At 37.3% G+C, this 24,297-nt stretch overlaps 2 protein-coding genes across 7 annotated transcripts in view; both read left to right on the top strand.

Moving 5' to 3' along the window:
• The window catches only part of LOC127961308 (intermembrane lipid transfer protein VPS13C), a 54,553-nt gene extending 44,286 nt beyond the window's left edge, over nt 1-10,267 (top strand). For 4 of the 5 annotated variants that reach the window (XM_052560370.1, XM_052560368.1, XM_052560367.1 and 1 more), the window contains 12 exons: nt 443-576; nt 674-755; nt 884-997; nt 1,477-1,552; nt 1,654-1,817; nt 1,955-2,000; nt 2,137-2,260; nt 5,607-5,721; nt 7,990-8,081; nt 8,168-8,291; nt 8,419-8,502; nt 8,857-10,267. In XM_052560370.1, the coding sequence (XP_052416330.1) occupies nt 443-576; nt 674-755; nt 884-997; nt 1,477-1,552; nt 1,654-1,817; nt 1,955-2,000; nt 2,137-2,260; nt 5,607-5,721; nt 7,990-8,081; nt 8,168-8,291; nt 8,419-8,502; nt 8,857-8,955 (1,254 nt within the window). In that variant the 3' untranslated portion in view covers nt 8,956-10,267. Of the gene's footprint in view, nt 1-442; nt 577-673; nt 756-883; nt 998-1,476; nt 1,553-1,653; nt 1,818-1,954; nt 2,001-2,136; nt 2,261-5,606; nt 5,722-6,867; nt 7,853-7,989; nt 8,082-8,167; nt 8,292-8,418; nt 8,503-8,856 lie in introns of those variants that run through there. The other variant, XM_052560369.1, reaches the window with a different exon arrangement.
• Nucleotides 10,268-11,800: 1,533 nt separating this feature from the next.
• Nucleotides 11,801-24,297, top strand: part of LOC127961781 (nuclear receptor ROR-alpha B) — a 40,297-nt gene continuing 27,800 nt past the window's right edge. The window contains exons 1-2 of one of the 2 annotated variants that reach the window (XM_052561034.1): nt 11,801-11,900; nt 12,229-12,540. In XM_052561034.1, the coding sequence (XP_052416994.1) occupies nt 12,381-12,540 (160 nt within the window). In that variant the 5' untranslated portion in view covers nt 11,801-11,900; nt 12,229-12,380. Of the gene's footprint in view, nt 11,901-12,186; nt 12,541-24,297 lie in introns of those variants that run through there. The other variant, XM_052561033.1, reaches the window with a different exon arrangement.

The following is a 24,297-nucleotide window of genomic DNA, read 5'->3' as shown; positions in this document are numbered from 1 at the left end:
AAGGCAAAGCTGATTTTTCATCAGCCATTTCTCTACTCTTCAGTGTCACATGATACTTTGGAAATTTCTTTTTATTGTCCGTGTTGAAAACCATTGTTATTATTGATATTTTTGTGTCTTTAGCTTGACAGAAAGAGTCAATGTCTTTTTATGTAAAAAAAAAGAAAAAGAAAAGAAAAGCATTAAAAGTAATATGTTTGGAGGGTCAAATATATCTTGATATTATAGTATAGTGCTGTGAATTTGGGTCATTGACATGCTTGGTTTACTGACATATGAAAGACACTTGCTTGTCTACCAGGCTATGAATAACAGTAATGTCAAATGATAGATTCATTGCAGACTGATACCTTTGACAGATAGCTGCATCAAACTGTTTAAGGACATGTACTGTAACTGTTTATGATTGATCTAAGAAACTGTGTGTGTTGTGTTTGTGTAGCTGCACCTGAGTCTGTCTCTGGGCTCCAGTGGAGATGAATCTGAGCAGGGTGATATGGTCGCCGTCCAGTCCGTCAACCTCCTGCTCAAAAGCATTGGTGCCACACTCACTGATGTAGATGATCTGATTTTCAAGTAAGACTTTGAGATGTGCAAGTACTCTAATACTGACTTACACGGTTCTTTGAAAATAAGATTCACACGGACATCGGTTGACGTCGTTGTTTTTCAGACTGGCTTACTTTGAGGTGAAATATCAGTTCTACCGGCGAGATAAACTGATGTGGGCGGTGATCAGACACTACACTGAACAAGTGGGTGATCTAAATACACACTCATGCAATGTCAGAGTTCATTACATGAGCGAACACTCAACAATATGCTTACATTTTCACTTTAAGTTCAGAGTTCACAAGTTCAGAGTCTGTTTCTCTCCTCCTAGTTCCTAACACAGATGTATGTGCTGGTTTTGGGGCTGGATGTGCTTGGAAACCCATTCGGGTTGATCCGAGGCTTATCAGAAGGAGTGGAGGCTTTCTTCTACGAGCCCATCCAGGTCTGATACATACTGTTCATTTATCTTTCCATTCAGGCCCCATCATTTAATTCACTACAAATATGAGTGTGTTATCTTTTAAATGCCAGATATAAGTACAGGTCTGAGTAACCTAGATCAGCCTCCACAGAAATGAGTGTATCAAATTATATGATACCACAGGTTTTTGAGATATATTTAATATCAATCACCACTATAATAATGCATGTAATGATATAATCCAATCAAATAATTGAATCCTTGAATTGAATTGAATAGAATTGAAGAATTTGTTTTGTATATACAGCCTGCTGTATTATTATTTAATTGTCTCTAAAATTGCATGATTTATTTATAAAACTTTTTATCTATATATTTTAGCTTTTTTCTCTCATTCTTCCACAGTTTAATTTAAAAAGACTATTCTTTCATGTGTCATGTTTTACAAGGTTGTAAAGTTATAATTTGTCGATTACTAGCATTTGTTTGTGTGTGTGTAGGGGGCTGTTCAAGGTCCTGAGGAATTTGCAGAAGGTTTTGTAATCGGTGTTCGAAGTTTACTGGGCCACACAGTGGGTAAGAGTCCCTGCTTTCCTGCGTTACTCCCTAAAACCCACATACACTCACAAAGGATCCTTAATGCACATGCTTATTTTGTTTTGACATTATCTTCCCAGGGGGTGCAGCTGGCATGGTGTCCCGAATAACAGGCAGTGTAGGAAAAGGTTTGGCTGCCATCACTATGGACAAAGAGTATCAGCAGAAACGGAGGGAGGAGATGAACAGACCCAGTAAAGACCTTGGAGAGAGTCTGGCTAAAGGAGGAATGGGCTTCCTCAAGGTACTGAACACAAGTACAAAAAAAAACATTTAAGAGGACATCAAAGCATTTCCCTTTCTATTTTATGCACTGTATATAACACCATTCTATTGTATTTAGCATGAATTGACTTTTGTTATGTCCCTGCTCTCCTTCAGGGAGTGGTTGGTGGAGTAACAGGAATTGTGACCAAACCGGTGGAAGGTATGGCGGTTTACTGCTGACGCAACACATACTTGAATGAATTTGATCAGTTTTTTTGTTGGGTGATGAGATAACAAGTATTTATTATAATATTAGGAACTGAAAAGGCACAAATAATAATCTGTCATGGGTTTAGGGGCGAAGAAAGAGGGGGCTGCAGGCTTCTTCAAGGGCATTGGGAAAGGCCTGGTTGGAGTGGTGGCCAGACCAACAGGGGGCATCATAGACATGGCAAGCAGTACTTTTCAGGGCATTCAGAGGTGAGACCAACATGCACATGAATATTATATTTACATACACGCCTGCAAACACAGACTCACATTCAGACAACCATGCACATACACAACCACTCAAAGGTTTTGGGTTAGTAACGTTTTTCAATACATTTAAAATATAATAAAAAAGAGAGACAGCAACTTTTAATTGTCATTTTACAATATCACCGTTTTTATTCTATTCCTGATCAAATCAATTCTGCCTTGTCGAGCATAAGATACTTCTTATCAACAAAAAAATATCTTACCAAATCTTAGTTGAATGAAGATTTTTGTTTAAGCGATATTTTAAACCTAAATGCTTGTATGTAGTTCTATGTTTTAAGAGGGGCCCACATTTACACATTTTTGCAGATGTGAGGCCATTTCCTCTCACCCTAAATATAGCTTGGAAATCTTGTTCTTTCAACAAGTATGCACTGATGTGCACTTTACATATGCATTTTAAAAAATACTATTAGATTAATGATATGCATTCTGAAAGGACAAAGAAAAATACTTTACATTTAATAAAAAATGTCCTGTGGCAATTTTCTAATATGCTGTTGGCTGTCAGCTGAATGTCAGTGTCCTAATTTGTGTCTCTTTTGTCTTTGTCGTCTTGCATTTCTTTTCTCCTGTAGTGTTGTTTTAGTTTTCCTGTGTGTTAACTAATTTTTTTTTTTTTCATGTTTTTCATAAGTTAATTCCTGGATGTATTTGTTCTTTTTAGTTCAGTGAGTATTTGGAAGCTCATGAGTGTGTACGTGTGACTGGAGTGTGAATGTATTTGTATTTTTGCCTATGTTACCCAAAGACATGACAGTGAATGATCCCTCTGCGTTCACTCAGTTGGGTTTGCTTGTTTCCAAAAAAAGAGTGTATATTGCAGCATGAATGAATTTTTAATCTACAGGGTATGAATGGTTGAAAGGTAAGCATTGCATCATGGGAAGCAAAGGATGCGAGCTGTAGCGCAGATAATTCTGCCATAATCTACAGTTCAAGAATCCCCTTATAACTGGATTAATCAACATATGCCTATTTTCCCATCATTGTAACATTTGCTTCTGATCTCCACACCCCTTTCACTGGTGCATTTTGGGGCCAACGGAAAGTCTGATGAGCAGAGCAGCACAGACAGGAGCAGAGATGATATAGAGAGGAGAGCATGTTTAAGAGAAAGCTATGTTTAAGAGAAATGGTTCTTTAAACCAACAGTTTGAATAGTATATAATGTCCTTAAAATCATAGTTAAAGGGATAGTTTGAACAAATTAAAAATGTAATCATTTACGCACTTATGTCATTTAAAACCTGTATTAAATTCTTTCCTCCGTGGAACATAAAATGTTTAGGTTTTTTTAAATGTTTCAGTAATTTTTTGTCCGTGGACCCATTTTATAGAGTTAACGAGTTGATTCCACAGTTATTAAAGGGGTCATATGATGCTTTTTTTAAAGATCATTATTTTGTGTATTTGTGGTAACATAATATGTTGACATGCTTCAGTGTTTAAAAAAAACCCATTATTTTTCAAATACTGTACATAAGTGTAGGTCCTCTATGCTCCGCCTCCACGTGTCGTTTTCTACAAAGTCCCTCCTTCCGACAAGTGCAGTCTGCTCTGATTGGCCAACTGAACCAGTGCATTGTGATTGGCCGAACACCGCAAACACTCATCGGAAATGTAACGCCCCTTTCCATAATCGCTGACAGCTGACCCCACTATGTGACCCTCTATCTCTCTCTCACACAAACACACACACACAAACACACAGGACGCGCAAAACACAGCATTTGAAAATTCAATAGCAAATACTTAACCTAATAACAAAACATTCTTACTGTAGCTGATTCAAAGGCACTAGATTGTCGTAGCTAAGTCAGAATTACCTCCTCTCCTACGTTGCTGTTTTGTTGTAAGTAATCTAAAATATTCCTAAATGCATCTTCTTTCTGAAGGCCAAATAAAGTGCTTCTGCTTTCGCCTCGATACACACAACATCTCCCTGACATGGCTGCTCCAACGCTAACTGTGGTCACTGAAACCATGCCTTCTTTCTTTGCCTGAACATTTGGGAGGCATTACGCAAATAGTTCCACATAGTGACAAAGACATGTTGGGGGTGTGTTTGAATGAGCCATTTCAAGGGGCGTGGCAGAGTCTTAACTTTGATAAAGAATATCTCTTTGGATTTGAGACTTTAGTCTTTGCAACTTTACCAATCTTCTTTATGCACCAAGTGCTTGCATCATATGACCCCTTTAACATCATAAGTCTAGCAAAGAATATATTTTTTGTTTCTTTTCACTTTTTCAGGCTCACAATCCATATCAAAAGACATACAAACAAACAGAAATAACACACGCACACACACACACACAAATCTAACCAATGTGATCAGTCTCTTCATATTTTTGTCCTCTTTTACAAAGTCAGAGAAACACTATCATGCATTTTTCATTAGCCATTGGACCAAACAGATATATAAAAAAAATTGAAATATGAAGAGGGTCTATTGAATTTCATTATATGGGCAAAATATATTTTCTGTTCCAAAAGAAGAAAGAATGTGGTACAGATTTGGAACGGCATGAGAATGAGTAAGTGAGTATCATTTTTGGTGAACTTTGTATGATGTCCCTCTCTCCGACTGCTCTCCTTGTCAGACCAAGTCCACCGCATGAGCTCACCGCACTGCTGATGCACTGGACTGCCTGGTGTGACCAGGCACCCTCCAACCAATAGCAAAAGAAGCATTATGAATTCAAAGGCAGTCAATAACCAGGCTAACCAATCACATTATGCACCCATGCCATTTACTGTGCCCCGGAAAGATGAGTTGTGTTGGCCTATCTGTTGTGTTTTACGGTGTTCCCGCCCCTAGCTTTTTCATGCCAAACCTTTCACAACAAGCTGGAACAGTGATGACCCCCCACCCCCACCCCCCAGTGATTCTCTAGCATATGCGCTCAGTCATCCAGCCATTCGTTCTGCTTTCCATCTTATACACCTGAACTGATCAGCACTGTCTGTATGAACTAATCACGTTGCTTTTCCATGCTCGCATTGTAGAAGTAACCAAAGGTGAGAGAGGGCTTAAGGAATCAGACACTGCACGCAGTAGCACAAAGAAACTTTGTAGGTTGACTCTTGAGATGCATTGCGTTTGTTCAAGGCTGTTCGGGCATGCTCAGATGAACTTTAAATGAGTAGATTCTGTTCACTACCTGTTGTTAAGAATGACTCATCCATTGCCCACGCATTTTACATGGATGAAAGGCACTGGATCACAGGATGCCATCTTTGTGAGTGTTTTCTAATGTGCTGTTGCTGACTTGATTTGCAGGGTGGCAGAATCGACTGAAGAGGTGACGAAAATAAGGCCAGTGCGTCTCATACAAGAGGATGGCATCATACGGCCCTACGACCACCATGAGTCGGAGGGCTTTGACCTCTTTCAGGTGAGGTCACCGGTCAACCCAACTGACCAGGCTATTACACCCTGATGGAAAGGATTTTAATCAGCTTAACCCTCTGTTTTAATTCATAACTACTAACAGTCAAATAGTTTTGATGGATTGGAGTCAGTTTAAGAGATTAAGGCAAAACCGTTGTTTTTTCATGCACTGGTCATTTTTGAGATTTTGGACTATTTTTCTTCCATTCCGTTGTCATATTTCAGACTAGTGGAAAGAAAACATCCAAATACACATTTAGGTGTATATTTTATCTATTTGCATCTGCAGATTTCAGTTATAGTAGATACCTGTTAAAGCCATTTCCTCAAAATGAGTTTTTCCAGTAACGCTTTATTTTAAGGTGTCTTTGTTACAATGTAATTATACATTTAAGTACAGAGTAATATTAATTAACTACATGTGCTTACTATATGCTTAGGGTTAGGATTTAGTTTAGGGTTACTTGCATGTAATTATGCATAATTTATTGTTATTAAAAAGTTAGTATATGTAACGTGTGTAACAAGGACACCTTAAAATAGTTTTACCCTTTTTCCTCATGCACGGAGTCAGTAGGACTTACATGCACCAAACTTTTTTTGTGCAGTTTTATGCTTATTTATATTTGGAAGATTTATATTTATTTATTTTTACAGAGGGATTTGTTCATATATCAGCCTGATTTATGTAACATGTTTTTTTTTCCCAGGCTGTTGAAAGTACTTTATCCATAAATATGGATTTATGGTATAATAAACGGAGATATTCCAAATCCCCATCTATAAAAACGTTCAATTCTAATATGACAGCAAAAATAAAATAATAAATTTGAACTTGGCTTTATCTAATGCTCGGCTTTCTGTTTAGGAAATGTATGTTAATTAGTGCATATTTAAACTCACCTTTTTCAGGAAAACAAAAGAGTTCAACTGGGGAAGTATGGGGATATCTATCTGAATTTACCTGTGGTGTGAAACACAACCAAATTCCAAATCCCTTTGTTAAAATTCCAGTCGTCTTCTTCATTAAAACTGACCTTAAACTCCAAAGTTGAACTGACTCCTACCCTGCTGTGAAGAAATTAATTCCTGTTTGCCTATTCATTTAATTTTTCCTTTTTCTCTCTTTTCTGTCCTTTCCCAAATGCAGCCTGAGGAGATGTAAATTGGGAGTGGGGGATGGGATTGGGACTATTACCTTAAAGATGTTACTGAAAACATTTGGGAACACAGAGACATTGTAGCACTTAAATGAACCAAACTGGATATCCAGCACTAGACTCTAGCCTGGTCCACTTACAATAGAATGTTACATTGTTGTGTTTAGAAAATAATATATATTATCCTAAGTCTGCATCTGAAGTTGTCTGTCTTGTGCACTTTTATTGGCTGTGGAACTTTTCTTATCTAGAAAACATTTTATTTTATTTTTATTTGCCCCTATTAATTTTGCCAAAAATAATTCCAGCTTTACACCTCAGACATTTTTATTATATCAGTTTTATATTATTATATTATTTTATTTTGTATAAGTTAATACCAAATATATCCAAACATAATCTCATTAATATCTTATTTTTCCAGAATATTTTATTTGAAATGTAAAAAAATAACAAGGTGGTTTTAAGACTTTAGAGCCACACTGGCAAACAATAATAGATTTTCATTATTAATAGTTAAACAATTATTAGATTTGTTAGAAATAGGATGTGTAACTTCCAAAGTTTGTCTATTTTTCTAAAATTCATTGTAATTTCTTTGAATTGATGTCTGTAAATACATTTTCATGAATCTAAAGCCTGATAACACAATATTAGAGTCTATATAAAATATATTTATTAAAAATGTAATGTAAACATTATTCTTAATCATTGTGAATACATTAAAATGTGCATATTAATATATGCAAACTTATTTATATGCACTAAATGGGCATTTTTCAGTGCATGTCGGAGTTAAGGTCTGATGTATTTTCCTATATACCTTATACGCTATATCTTATATAACACGTGTGGTTCATAATTGTCATGTGATTGTTTAATGTGGCTTTACTATGTTGTAATTGAATTAATTGCTTGAATGCTGTGATTTGACCCAAATAATCTGGAATAAATCAATACTCCTCTTTGCCATGATCAGTTGCATTCTGGATGATTTCTATGTTTTTTTTTTTTTAAGATCATTACTGCTGAAAGAGTATTCAGGGGCAGTCGCTACAGCAGTGTGTGTTGTATTTTGTGTATTGTGCTGTATGAGTGTGTATGTTTTTCAGAGGTCTGAGATAAAACAGTTGGATGGAGAGATCTTCCGAGAACACTATGAATACCCGGGGCACAGAAAAACAAACATCATTATCACCAACAGGTATTCCAACAACAGAAAAATGATGAAACATTTGCATTTAGCCAGTTTTCCCTGTTTTTACTTAGTTTTACTTATTCATCATGCAGGAGAGTGATGTGTGTGAAGGAGATCGATGTGATTGGACATTTCAACAAAGAATGGGAATGTCAGTTTGAGAATTTTCAAAGGCCTCCAAGCACAGAAGGAGGAGATTTGAAGATATATTACCGGGTACATAAATGGCTTTCTTTAACAGGCTTCCTAACAGCAAAGTGATAAGTGTATGATTTAAAGCATGCTGATAAAGTCATGAACAACTAATTAACATTGCTTGACATCAATCTGGATGTTGGTGCAGGAACAGAACAAACTGAACCTCATGAGGAAGGATGGACAGACGCTAGAGAAAGTGATACACATGAGACATGCTAACGCGGCTGAGGTAAACATCACAGATGTGTGTGGATTGTAACTTAAAACTGCTGCTTGAAAATTGTTATTTAGCTTCAGGAATAGTTCATTATTGGAAATTTTTTGAACATGTATTCACACGCAAACAAAATATCAGAGCCCATTGTTGAATACGATACCGGGCATTTTGCATTTCTCTAGTTTGTTTTACAGATGCCAAGCTGTGATTAAGTTAGGTACACAGGTTGCACTAGTTTTATCTCTTTTTTTGCTCACATGCTTTTACACTGAGTAAAAGTACATAGCTATCAAAATGACTGCTTTTTTATTTTCTGCCAAGAACAAATGGTGGCCTCATTGACCTCTTTTGCTTCACACTCCACAGAGACTGCGAGAAGGAATCGATAGTGCCCGGTCTGCACGCAAGCAATATCAGATGGCACGGCAGAAATCACAGCGCTTCATCAAAACGGGCAATGTTTAAAGAAGTCAGCCATGCCTACATCTCCTTAGTTTAATATACTGCCTAGCTTTCAAAGTATCAATCATGTGTAAAAGAAAAATATATATTTAGACAAATGTATTAGTTCAACTCACTGGAGTTTTGAATGTATCTCTTAATTTTTGGAGTAAGAACTAGATTTTTTTAGATGTTTAAGCACTTTGCCTTTTGTTGTCATGATTGCTTGAGATAGGTCTTGATGAAGGGAGAAAACAAAAAAGACTGTTTTGTTAATTATTTTGCACTTGCTATAAAAAAAAAAAAAATACATCACTTCAATACACAAATCTAATATGCAATGTGAGGCTTGCCCAGTTTCGCTCACTTACCTTGATTACAAAAAGTTTTGTATACAATGACATGTATAATACACAAAATATTTCTTAGCTTAAAAATGATGTTGTTATAATGATAATGTTTTGATCTCTCTTGTATTGTTTTACAGACACATGTGCATCTCTTGTCCCCTTGCACTTCCTTCAAAGTCACAATGTACTATGACTATGTACTAAAAAAGTGCTGTATGTGTCACTGCTGTTCCGCAGTTTGTTAAAATGGCAGACCACACCTGCTATTTGTGGTGGAGACTGTGATATGTGCTAAGCTTTACTTCTCATAGTTACATGTTTGTTTTGGAAGTAACCAAGACATGATTAAACAGCGCCTGTCTATATGGTTAGGAAAGATTGCGCTGTATTCCACAGTTTTCCCACAATGATGTACAGTGAATGTAATGACAAAGCACCTGGCAGTGGATCCTCTCCATGTTGCTAAGTAACGGGGCTTCCTGTATTTGGGTGCAAGTGGCCCCTATTGGCCTGGTGTGGGCAGGAAAAGGAGAGGTTGGCTATCCCATGCCCTTTGCTGTGGGTCTTTCCATGTCCTCTTATTTCCTATGCATCAGTTGACCAGACACACATCCACAGGTCAATGCCACTTTGTAGACCGCTGTAACAGCTAAAGACACTAAATGTCATAAATAATCTCCACTAATCCAATGCAAACACTAGGAATGTCATGCGTTATATAAGAATGTCCCGATCTCATCTGCCTCTCTAGATAAAAGCTGTTTTCAGAAACATTCAGTGTGCTGTAACTGTGATCACAGCCTCATACGTCAATGCAGAGCAGTAAACCTGCAGTATCTAATCTAAGATCAGTCTCATGACTGAACTCTGTTGTGAAAGCTATCTCAAGTTCATCCCAATGTAATTACAACTATAGAATTGCACTTTGAACGCACCTTGATTTAACTTTAGAAAATCTAATTGTATTAAAAACAACGAAGAAAGTAGAGAAGTGGATTTCTTTTTGTGCAAATCACTATCCTTTGTAGTATCAATTAAAATGACACATTAGAACAGAGAGTCCATTGAAAACTGCATATATTTTGCCAAGACATTTTTACTTAATCATTTTCCAACTGAAGCTCTATTGTGCATTAATGTTTATTTTCATAATGAACATTATTACATGGGTCAGTATCACCATAGAGTGCCTTTCAACCCTCACAATACTCAAACATTGTGGTTTTAATTTCCCATTCACTTTATGTCATGTCATAAATAGTAGACACTCAAGTAGGCTACTATAGAAACATATTAGCTGAGCTCCCACACACTTTTTAGATAGTTAGGGGCCATTGTTCGAAGCATAAACCATAGAATATGTCCAACCTGTCATGGACATATACAGTATATTATTGTTAAATACATTTTCATTGCAAAATTAAGATGCAATATACTTTCTGAAAGTTATGATGTCCCTTTCCTAAACTGGGTTATCTGTTTGCTTTCAAATTATAAATACATAAAAGATTTTATGTAAACCATGTGTTTTTAAAGAAACTCCGTTCGCACATGTATTCTTTTCTTATTTGGAGAAAGCTCTGAAATTTGGATCCAGTTTTTTGTCATTGCCCCCACACCTAGCTATTGAACACACTGGATAATATAGATAAGATTTAATTATTATTTAAAATATTAGTGTAAAATATCAAGATGACAGGGTAGACATATCTTATGCAAAGAAAATTTGTCAGTTGAAAAGTCACCAACTTACTCAATTCAGCCTTTGAAATTCCCGCCATTGAAGAGACAAACAATTTGTTGTCCTGACGTCAGTAAAGAGGATGGCCTTTTCTTAAAGGGGCGGATTCCCCAAAATGACAGGGTGGACAACCATTGAGGGACATGGACAAACTCTTATTTTTTTTTATTCAATAAAAATATAACTTTTATTACCAAATGATCAAAGCACTTAAATTAAGTACTCTCTCATTTAACAAAATATTAATAGGATAATTAAATAGGATAATTTTTTTTACTGACAATATTCTACTATCATTTAAATGTAATGAGCAGTGCATGGGACATAGCAAAATAAATCTTCATAAATCAGGTGTTTATCTGTCTGTCTTATATTGTTGGTCTAGCTATACAATAAACTACATACATGGCAACATGAACTTGCAAGCTCTAGAATTGCATTTAGCGGAAGTAGTGGTCAGCAGCATGTTAGCTCATCACATGTCAAGCATGCTCTGTATGTGTGTGTGGACAACCTTTGGGTTACTAAGAAAATACGTGCATTTATTAATAACATCCTGCATCTTGGGACAAAGGACTGGACAAAGCAGATGAATTGTTAAATTATTATTCTCAAAGATAATATATATAGCTCAAATATTTACTATGTGCCTTTCCCACTTAATTGTCCACCTGCCAAATATTAAGTTCACCGATTAACAAATAGTTCTGCTGAGTCGGATATTTTAATAATCTGGTTTACAAAATTGATGTTTGACGTTCGATTGTATGTGTCAGTGTAATGATTCCCCGAATCTGTTACTTACAAGCGGTTCGGCATAGGCGCGAATCACAGTGTTTAAAGTCCACAACTCACCGACTCATTAGGCAAGATATTAGGTAAGATTCATTGCAATACATGTTAACGAATAATGCATATTTATGAATTTGAAATACGATGAGTTAATTTTAATCAATATCAATTAGCATTTTTACTTTTACTAGCAATGGAGATGCAAAATAAATGTAATTGTAGTTTATTTTAGATGCAAATTACATTTGTAATAGCTGAATCATGGCTGTAACCAACTAAATTATACTGCAAGTTACTACAATAAACACCCATGCTAGAAAAATAAAATGTGCAAAATGTGCCACATATGGCTTTGCTGGAATGTTTCGAGCATGTCGGTGTATGTTTGGTGTGACCGTGTCTCGCGCTCAACAGCGCTGTCTGTGGACAGAAGGACCACACCCGCTCCCATGAACACGAACAGATCTGTCACACGCTCAAGTGCAATCCGCACCAAAAGACGATGTAAAACGAATCTGAGTTGTTCGACAAAGCGATCCCATTGTATTAGTAACTGAAACTCGCAGATGAACATGGAGTCTCCGCCAGAGTCGGTCGCGTCGCCGAGCAAGAGCGCTTCTGAAGCGGACGCTTCGGTGGAGGACAGCCCGGTGAAACTGGACAGCAAGCCTGAGCCCGACAAACCAGCCCCAGTTCGGCGGCAGAGTTGCTCAAGTACCAACAGGGGTAAGGCTTGAGCAGAACCCAAACTTGCTTGTGAATTATTTTCCAGCTTAATCAAGTTCGCGTAGATCAAATGTTAGCCTAATCTTCAACTTAATTCCTTGCATGTGACCTGCTTCATATTAGCTCTGAATTTGCAATTTTGCAATGGATTAAACATCATGTTATTTTACATATATGGAGGCCTGGTGGAAACACTCACGCTTTGTGCAAAATAACTGATAATACACACATTTGTAGGCGAACCCAAACATTCCTGGCAACTGGCTAACGTGACATGTCATTTCTGATATATTGCTCGCATGCTGTGTTTAGTTAATGAAGAATTGAAGTCGTTTTTCACGACTGTCACAGCTTTATCCACTCCTGCTCTCATTGTGTTTGTACGTCGATAGACAAAACTGTGGCCAACGTCTCCGTGTTTCAGTACTGCTAATAATACACAAACTTAAATGCAACGTATGTTAGTGCACAAAGCGCAATCATTTGCATAGCAAAGTGGTGTGCAAATGAGCACAAAGCCATCTGTTTTACATGGGATAGCTACGCCCCTTATGTGTCTCTGATTTGGGGATGCAAGTCAAAGAAATATCGGTTAATGTGTCATTCGGTTGACTATCATAGTTGACAGTTTAGTCAGAGCAGATTTGATGACTGCGGCTGTGCCTCAAACCCCACTGCCTATGCAGCATTTTTGGGCACTGTGTGCGATTATGTAGTCTTCAAATGCTGTCTGAATAGGCTGCTTATTTGGTATTGAGACGCCGCCCCTGTGTCTGGCAGGCGTTGCGCGGTGCTTGCGTGTGTGTGGAGCGCTGTTATGTAACAGGTTAAGTCACACAAACACACACACACAAACAGAGAAGGAGAGGATATGAAGGGATATTTTCACGTCTTTACTGCTCGTGTAAACAAATGGGGTTTTATGTCATGACTACTGCGGTTTTTAATGTAGGACGTTATTTTCCCTGTGTGTTGACACGGTTGTACTGTTTTCTCTTCACGGACACGCTGTCTAGTTGCTCTAGTAACGTTACGTAACCGGAGGACGGAGGCAGGTACGTTGCTGCATCCGGCCGCGGAAGGAGTTTCATTTTGGACTCGGAGAAAGGGTCTGACACTCCTAACCCGCTAACCTATATTCTCAAATTCTAATGCTTGGTCAAGATAACTTTAACTGAGGATTGGCCAAAAGATTCAACTTCAACTAACGTTCACCCAGAAAGAATTAAAGAGTAATTTCACTGTGCGCAATGTGGAAAACGTGTTGACATCTTTTACACTGACTGAGGTTTGCTTCATAGAAAAATAGGAATGACTTAGGATTCATTTATGGTATTTAAAAAAATGCACATGAATGGATGGTCAAACAATTACTTAAGATGTTTTAACCACCCTGTCTCCGTAGTAAATTGTTCACTTGCATTGATGTGAGTTAAATATTTAATGTAGAACATCATAAAGACCAATAAAGTAATCATGGAATTAAAACTCACCCTATATATTGACCAAACTTCTCGTGAATGATTCATCCATGACGGTTTCATCTGTAAATTATTTATCAAGCTTCCATTCCACTTCCATTATGTTGCAACTTTGTCTCACACCGAGTCACAAACAATGTAAATTGTCATTATATAATCACCCTGAATGACTTGCATTCTTCAGCATTTATCAAAACATCTTTTTTTGTGTGTGTTTGTCATTCTTGGGTGAACTATCTCTTTAAGTAGTCTTCCTCAGCCGTAGCAGCAGTTTCCTGTCAGCAGTGGCTCTAAAAGCTTCATATTTTACACAAGTCCAGGGACTACCTCCCCAAGCTGATGTTAGTTATATAACTGTGTTTCCGTGAATTCTTCACTCCAGTGGAGGTGGTGGGCCTCAGGGAGGACAAGTGGCTACACACTAGCACTCAGTCAAAAATATGCAAGGCCATCACTGAGCATCTTATGTCCACTTGAGGCTATTGTGTAGTGGGCCGCAAGATTGTGCCTGACTCACTGCTCAGATGCAAAAAATAAATGAGGAAAGAGATGTTAGATATGTCCAAGCAGACAAAATGGTGAACAATACATTGTCTAATAAGCATATCCACTTGAATTAGCAGTGTAATATTAAGCGTAAGAGTAATATTAAAGTGTGTTCACACCATTCCCGAATTACCGTGATCTAAGATTTCAACTTGTAAAAAGGGTTCACATACTCGAAGAACTTGGTATTTACAATATCAGGATTCCTGAAAGCTCTGATTTGTACCAGCAGTTGTTTTGTAATATTTGTATTAAATATTTCCTTGTTGAATTTTGCTAGTGTCTTAATTGTGAGAGAATGGTATGAAAATAAACTAAAGACAAACAATACAGTTACATGTAAATAGCACAGTTTAATAATTAAGAAGTCTTTTTTTTAATGCCTTTGCATAATGGCTGTTATGGAGTTTTATCTTGATTAACCAAAAACATAATCGTTTATGGCATTAAATAGTGGTGCCATAGAAACTCCTAATTATGAGTCTGAGTAGGACGTCCCGGGTTGTAATCTAATGATTATAATTACGACATTGCAGAAACAACAAACAATATTTTCAGCAGTTTTCAAATGAATATATCGGCCACCTTTCTCTTTAGGTAATGATCGTGGATAACGTTCCATTGTAAAGTTGCCATCTTGTGACTGCTATTAAAAGGTTTGCTATTTTAAATTGAAGAGGACTGAATGAGGAAATGTGTGTTTCCAGTGGCATGGTCATGTAAGTGAGGGGAATAAGTGAAGTTTCCAGAGTCGATGCAATCAGTGTTTTAGAACTGACTTTTTGGGTAAACTTTTCTGGAATTGTGGAGACACAGAGAAAAATTAACATACGCTAGGAAACACTCACAGAAAGAGAGTAAACACCCTAGCCAGGCTTTTTGCATTGCGATGGAGTGTTATTGCAGTGGTGACAGTCGTAATTGGCTACAGGTGTGTCCCATCTAATGCTGCCAGGCAAAGTACTTCACACACCCTCCATAGCAGTTGCAGTATGACCGTAGCATGATGTTTGGTGAGATGAGGTGTTTGCATCAAACAGAGGGTTATGTAGGATCACTCACTTTCGGGCTAATTGACTTTTGCTACCAGGCCTCACGGTAACCTGAGAATTGCTGTGGATTTAGACGGTTCAAAAGTACAGAACAATGAAGGGATTGTGAATGTTGTTGTTGTTTAGGAGCTGTTGATATGAAGGCAAGCACTTTCAAGTAGATACAAATCATTAACTGCTGCTTTTAGGTAGAGGAGAAATGCATTGTCCATCTGGTGGAATATTTGATTACATGATGCACGCTGATGTTTGGAATCTCACTTTACACTCTGTTACCAAAAGTCGGTAGTTCCAGGAAATTGTCCATTTGTCATGTAAAGCTCCATTTCTGTCCAAGGATTTGTATTTAGTTTGAAATTCCAAATACAAAATGTAAGATTTGCTGTCTTTACCCGTTTACAGCAAAGTGAAATATCTCCACCTGAGCTGAAAATGACTCGGCTTGTAAACCACTTATACTAAGTCAGAGGGGGACATGTAGTTAAGATGACATTTGCTGGAATGGTGTTTTTTTGGGGGGGGTTACCTTCTTGCTCAGTGAGATTCCAGAAGAAAGGGGGGCGAGCGTTCTGGCTCAGTTTATCTGAATACTCTCCACTGTACTCTGTGTACTCCCTGTTGGGCTGTAACCATGGGTCGAGTCCTGCCACATGGCCTCATGTTTCCCCTGCAGCATGTACCAGAAAGGTACTAGATTGTTTACATTCAGAGCAGCTCCACCCCACAGGTTCCTCATGAATCATTCTGGTATATTGTGCAATAGAATCAATTCTTAGGAGGGCAAAAATTGACGTTTGTGCTCTGTAGGACAGGAGCTAATTGGTTAGTGAGGCTGACTAGCTCTGGGGTCCTGATTTCAAAAAACCATGTGAAGTCGAAAATCATGAAATTGACCTTACACAAAGACCCGCCCCACTTAGTTGCTAAGTCCAACAAGCCATGGCACTCTCACGCCACACATCATGTTCTCACATAGTAAAAAATACATTGCGAAGAAAAGAGGAAACTGACAACACGCTGACAGACAAGACCGAGCAGGATACTTTAGGTATGAAACGCAGTATACCAGAGTATACTCAGTCTCAGCTTTAAAATATTGTCATTTTGTAAGAAATTCAAACATTAAATGCCATTTTGTAGCTCTTAAATGTGTCGTGACAGATCGCTGTAGCATCTCAGTTCAAGCAGCTTGTGAACGATCATCTCTTCCTTTTTAGTAGTCTAGCATTAAATAAACATCAGAAGGTATCTTGTTTCAACCGCCGATAGATGCCAACACACCATTTTTCAAGATTAAAGTCCACCAATGTTAATCCACTCTCCTGTCTGATTTGTTTGTTGGTTTAAATGGCAGGTTCGGCATTATGATTGGTCAGGTCGCCTGTTAGTCAAACTCCTGGTGAAGGGTCAATTAACTGAAAAAAAATTATTCTACTGACAGCCCTTGTTTTTAACAGAATAAATACAATTTGCTAATTGAATTCATTGCCGTTCAATTTCTGTTTATTCATATACCATTAATAGTGTGTAGGAAAAAAGTTGATACATAGAAAATAAGGATAAAATATTTTTTCAGATGATATTTTAGTTATTATTCTTAGTGCAATCGTGACAACATAAGCCAGTTATCTGTTTATGTGAAGAATTTTTTTATACTAGCACACTTTTTCTTACAGTATCAGTTGCTCTTCTTTGTAAATCAAAAAATATAGCGGTGTTTATATTTTAGTAAGGGGTCCCTCACAAGGGCTAATTATAGTGATTGAACATCACACAGTTATTGAACTGTACTGAACTGGAGCTGAATAATGACACTATTGTCTTGCTGCAGCTGCTTTACAGCAGAATTTTAGACTTGCCTCATTATTCAAATTTGCAACATTGATTCTGTTACTTTCTTGTTTACTACTTTGAAGCTGCTTTTTGAAACAACCTACGTTTAATAAAGCTCTATAAAAATAAAGATGTTTAAATTAGAGTTGTTCCGATTCCGATACTAGTATCGGAAATATCTCCGATACCACAACAAATTCTGGCATCGGCATCGGCGAGTACATGAACCCATATACCGATCCGATACCATTTTCTTAAAAAATACCTAGTTATGACCGCAAGCTTTGCCTAACCGCTGCACGGTTCTTCTTCGCTGCTCAAAATGCATTGAAAACACAGGAAGTTGTGCTGTGTTGCCACAAGCAACCCCTGTTTAGAGCAGCGAAGAAGAAATGAAAACGCGTTAGCAGCCCTGATCTATATATGACTGGATCACTCATCACATTCTAAACTGCCAAAAGACAGTGAAGCCGCTTCTATATTATAGATCAGTGGTTAGCAGTATGTCTCTGTAGTACCGGTAGTTACAGACTCTCAAGTATATTCAGTACCGGCAGCTGCGTTCAGTCGCTTCCGTGTAAGTCAAAGCGCAGGGCTCCAGACAGTAGCCGAATATATACTAGTGTCTGTGAATATTAAACTGCAAAATACTATTTAAATATTACTCCCGCAAAATCTACATCTCTGTGGGTGACTGGCACAGATGCGCGAGAGCTCGCTGTTTTGTAGTCTCTGCTGTGTGTCATGAGGACACGAACGCATAAACCGTCACTTCATGAGAATTTACCGTTTCATTTGAGAATACTGTCATATCATAAACACAGACACTCAAAGATCTTCATGGCAGCCCATTAAAATAAATGTTTGGTTTACATGAGTAAATTGACAATATATAAAGCTACTGTTGTAGCCTACAGTAATAATAATACGTCTCTATAATAATAATAATTATGCCTAGATGGTTGCTTGTTTTTTACTTGTTTTGTTGTAAAGAGATTATCTGATTAATAGATCTTTTTTTATATTCCTAGACTTATTTGTTGCAGTTTTTTTATACAGTTATATTGTAAAACTTAAATACCTTTTTTAGTTTGCGGTGTTAGATTTTTGGCTGCATTTGAAGTTCTTTTTTGCATATGAAAATAAATAATACTGTCAAATTCATGTTAGATAATAAAAATACTGTAACAAATACAGTAGTTCACCATGTATTTGTTCATGTTTTATTGAGGGATCTGTCTGAAGCACACCATAAAAAGAATTCTAGCAATTTACACAGGGCTAGTAGTATATACAGCTGTATATACAGATATACACCCAGGTATCGGATCAGTACTCGGTATCGGCCGATACCCTGAGCCCAGGTATCGGAATCGGTATCGGGAAGAGAAAAAGGGTATCGGAACATCTCTAGTTTAAATTGTTTTGGCATAGCATTTTCAGATGGTTCCCCCATATTACTACAAACGGGAGAAAGTTCAACATGCAATATGGCAGAACAGGCCCTGCCTTAAACTAAATAAGAAACAATCACCACTTGGTAAAGTCATCGCATTACTCCAGCTGCTGTTAGAAACTCCAGTTCCCATAGAAACAACCAGTGTCCTGAGAAGCGCATTGGGACTGTACACGCTGATTGGGTGGACTAACTTGAAATATACAGTTTTTCATGCTATTTGACCATAGAAACAACATTTATGGTCAGATTTTGCTTCTGATTTAACATTTTATGTTATATAAATGTGGGTTTGCCAAGCGTTTTTTGCAATTTTGATGTTTCCCCATTTAAGTAGATAGTAGGTGGGCTTGGGTGGGCTTGGATGGCCAAAACGGCCGTCTAGAAGCATTGCAAATATGGCCAAGAACCAACCTAATTAAACATGGACTTGTAAGTCAACTTGTTTGTCAGGCAACCCACAGACTAGTTAAAACAGGGTTGTTTTGCACATGTTGTAGTTTTTCCTAATAAGATTTTTCTACTAGACATTCGGTGAACTGGCCAGTCAGCTTTGGAAATGTGCAGTTTTGCACATCCCTGCTGCTTTTGCAAGTTCTTTCTCTGCAGGAACGTTTCTTTGAGTGACTATTTCGTCATCGCTGATGACGTTCACCACATTCTTGCGACAGAAGCTTTAGTGCTTGAGCTTAGTTGAAACATCTAATCTCTCAATTTGATAAATTGTCAGTACTCACACTGACCTTCCAAGAGAAGATGTTATGTGTTGAATCTTATTTTCCAGTGAGCTGCGTTCCAGTCTAAACAGTGTGATAATCTCTCTATCGTTTGTCAGAGTGTCATGTCAGGCAGGCTGGACAAAACATCTTCCTTTCTCTTGTGCAGCTGGAGGAACACACACACACACACACATTCCTGGATGGATGGATGATTCGTGGCATTGGCAGAAAGTTACACTTTTGTTGAATGATGTCAGAACAGCTGGCAGACAAACCATAATCTCAAACAGCACATTGTTAATTCTGCACAGAGAAGTGAGTGAATTAGACATTCAGGTTGCGTCTGGTTTTCCTTTAATGTGGCCTGTAATACCTGCCCAAGGGCAGCACTAAAAATGGGCTTTACGGATGTTTTTGTCCAAACATTACATACAATTTATCCCTGAGAATTAAACCCGTGACCTTGGTGTTGCTAGTGCCAAGATTTGCTGTTTGAGCTACAGGACCATTTACACCAAGGACAACTATAACAAAGAATACAATAAAGACAGAGTTCTAAAAAAATGTCATATTAAAAAAAATAGCAAAGTCCACACCACAATAAACAATAAAGGCACAGAGAAACAATATTGTTGGAATCACTTTCAGAACAATTTTTTCCAGTTGATGAATGATACAAACATTAGCTATGTTTCCATCCAAAGATTCAAATTAAACTTGTGCCCAAAACTGGAATATTGCATAAAACGTATGCGAATAAAGCACCGTTTCCATCCAACAAGTCAAAGAGAACAAAATCGTCACTTCCTGGTAAACTGTGGCACTAAATATCACTAAGAATATAGGAAAAGTCACTGAATATAATCATTTTCATAATTGACTTGCACCTCAGAGAGGGCTTTAATAGAATAAATGTGGTCATTGCTTTCGAGGGGAACTGCTGTTTGGACATGAAGTAGTGTAAGACAATTATACAGAAATACTTGATGACAGACTTTGCTCAGGCATTTCAGAATGACCAAAACAACATAAAAGCAATTATCCCGTCACATGAATTTTTCGATTCGCATGGAGGAATTTATTCGTTAAATGTGTTTCCATTGTATTTTATGCACATTTTTTCTTATCGGATAAAACGTTTATCCTACTCATATGTGCGCATAACGTTTATTTTAACTTTTTATGCGCATTTTTAGAATCTATGTGCATCTTGGTGTTTCCCTCCAGGATTATTTTATGCTATATTCGAAAATGCGCATAAAAATAAGTGAATGGCAATGCAGCCATTGACATCCAATCAGAATCCATCCTGCTATAATGAGCTCGAGAATTTAAAGTGGCAGACGAGTGTGTGCTGAGAATAAAAAGACGTTATCATTCACTGGTGTGGACGCTAATAAAGTTGTCTTTATATTTATCGTTCTTGGTGTGAACAGACCTATAGTCTGTGTTCAGAATATAATACTAGTTTAGTGCTTGAGTTCAGTACATTCTATATAGCATGCCTATTGGAATGGTTGCCCAAAGGCCAAATCCAACCTGTTTCACTATTTCAGTTTTAAAGTTAGACGATCCATCATTTTGATGGATGTACATTTTCACCAGAGAAGTCGTTGTTCTATAAAATATAGTAACACTTGATCGTTTTAAGGTGACTTCTGTTTTTGTTTCAGGTTTAGCTGTATTTTATCAGAATTTTCTGTTCTAGGTAGAAATATTTCTCATGACAAAACCATCAAAAGCTATAGACACTGATGCTTCATCATATAGTGACTAAACATTAAACCATATTAATGCATTGTTAAAGATAGCTTTTTTATTTTAACATATTCAATTTCAAATGGTCTGAAGGTTTTAGTATATAAAATGTAGTTATCATTTCACAATTAATTTGTGCATGCAGGTCCACTAAATGTTTTTAATTAATAATTTAGTAAGCATAAATTCGGTTAAGGATAACCGAACAAACGTACACACACAATCAGTTGTTAGCGGTGATAATCTGACCTTTTTGAGTAATTACACATGCAGTCTTATTCAAGTGAACGTGTCTTTTTTTTTTTTTTTTTTTTTTAGCATACTGAATAGGCCATTTGGCCATTATGTTTGGCCTCTGCCATGTAAGAGTAAACATCTCATTCATTAAGCTACTGGATTGAGGCCAGGCAATTTGTCTTCAGTGACAGTTCTCCCACTGGTAAAGGCAGGTGGTTCAGCTGCCCTGACACAGCACATCTGCAAATAAGCTGGAATGCGATGTGCCATAGCCGAGGTACAGTACAATGAGAGAGCAACTGTTATTTCATAAAGCTGTAAATTTTCTTCTTCTTGTGGTTGGTGTTGTAATTGACTCTGTTATCCGTTGTTAAAGGACTTTGTAATTAGACCTTTTAAAACGGGCCGTTTTATCTTGATTAATTAAGTGGCCGGTGTCGGGCAGGAATATTTAGTGAGCCAGTAATGTAACTTTATTAATCTCTAAGTGCTTTATACGGTAGCTGAACTGAAGTTATTTACCCCATCCTCTGGGTTGTTATAACAGACCTTCTTGTTGAAGTTATACTGTAACCACATTGACCATAGAGAAGTAGCAGTTCAGCTTTTGATAAATGTTCAGTATGTTCTGTTCTCGTGTTCTTGTTTTGTCATTGGCCAGAAAAAAATAGATACAGTTTTTTGAACACAATCTAAAGGGCATGTTGGCACACTATAAAGGGATCACAGGAACCTGTAAATTAATAGAATATTATAATGCACAATTTCGATAGTGAAACAATTAATTTTTAATAGGTGATTATAAAAATGGTTTAGCAATGACCAGACAGTTAAAAAATTAACTTGGCTTGCGAATACGATTCAACTTTTTGATTTAATTCAGCCTCTATAATATAGTTTACACTTCTTTTGTTGCATCTTAATGATATTTTATATGTTTTATATTTAGAGCTAGAAAAACAATTTTCATATTCTAATGAGTAAACTACACGTTTGAAATCAACCTGCAAAAGCGCTTCTAGAAAAAATAATTGTTCAAATATTTGGATTCTATTTGGATTTTTTTTAAATATATTTTTTTAAAGAAGTGTCTTCTGTTCACCATGTCTTAGCAGAAAAATTCTTATTTTGACCAAAAACACAGTGAAACCTAAGCAAATATTAATACAAAGTAAAATGACTGATTTCTATTCAAATATATTTTTAAATGTCATTTATTCCTGTGATTTCAAAGCTGAATTTTCAGCAGCCATTACTCTGGTTTAGAAATCATTCTAATATGGCGATATTCATTCTAATCTCATCTAATAATTCTAGTAATCATTCTGATAAGTCTTTGTTGTCACTTTATCAATTTAATGCATCCTTGCTGAATAATATTTTTCACTTCTCTTTCATTTCGCTCTCTTTATTCTATCTGCTCTTAGGTAAAGATGCGAGTGAAAATAGAGCAGAGTGGTATGTCTGTGTACATTACACAAGGAAAGTTTTAGGCGTGACGCTGGCCACATCCAAACAGGGCAAACCAGTTGTCCCGACCAGTGCATCGGTTAAAACTAGGCGTTGTGTATGCAAATCTCATTTCAATCGGGTGTCTTTGGCATTTTAAGGCTTTTAATTCTCTTTTTTTAAGAAAAATAAAAAGTGAGAGTGCACCATGAGATAACATCTGAAAGAAAATGCCTTTCCCCTATGCCGATGCCGTAGTGTTGTGGATGAGATGAAAGGCAGAGGGGTTTGTGCTGATGAGCAATCTTTGATGAATTTGAGATCGTGAGAGTGAGCGGCGCTGTAAGAAGCAGGCAGACACGACTGCGGCCCGGGGAAATCTGCATCCAGAGTAAGAGCGATGTGGAATTTTAAAGCGGAGATGACGTCAATAAAGCCATTACATTTTTCCATTAAACTCATCCGCTATCCTGTTAAACACAGCAGCGCTAGGACTGAATCCACCAGCTCTGTCTCAGTTTTGCTTCACTTATAAACACATATGCTTCCTCCTTCAACGACTAGTTTGTCAAATAAACATCTTCCATGTGCAATTGAGCAGAACAGCTCTTAAAGATGCTTCATCGTCATGTCTGTCACTGTTAGGTGTCTGCTTGAATTGTATTGTTATGGCTGACTGTGTGTGTGTGTGTGTGTGTGTGTGTGTGTGTGTGTGTGATTTGGTGATTCAGATGCATTAGCTGCTCTCAGTCACACCACTTCCCTTCAGTGGGGGAAACAGCAAACTCCGATTATTTACCTGCTAAAAGTGTCACGATGTGGGAGCTATTTATAATATGCATCAGTACACATCAATGTGTAAGCAAACTAGCAAACGTCGTGACATAAAATGGATTCTGACCGTTACCTTCTTTGGCATGATTAAATGTTTTATTTGGTCCAGACTATCAAGTGAAAACCTGAGCGCCGGTCATTCGGAGAGGAGATGCTAGTGGATTTGTTGTTAGTGGAAACCTGGCAGTGGCTGAAATGAGTAATTTGACAGATGCAGCATCCGGATGGGAGGGAGGAGAGAGCCGAGCCGTGGGCTTATGTAAAATGAAGCTAATCCTTAGTGATTGGGATTATATAAAGTCTACATTCAAAGTGTATTTTATTCTCTCTCTCTATCTCATAGTTGCTTCTTATATTTCCGCTTCTCCTTCTGTACTCTGTTTTTGCGTGTA

Source organism: Carassius gibelio, chromosome B7 (assembly GCF_023724105.1).
Source record: "Carassius gibelio isolate Cgi1373 ecotype wild population from Czech Republic chromosome B7, carGib1.2-hapl.c, whole genome shotgun sequence".
Taxonomy (NCBI): Eukaryota; Metazoa; Chordata; class Actinopteri; order Cypriniformes; family Cyprinidae; genus Carassius; species Carassius gibelio.
Note: the sequence above shows the minus strand (reverse complement) of the source record. Positions and strands in the feature narration are given on the sequence as shown.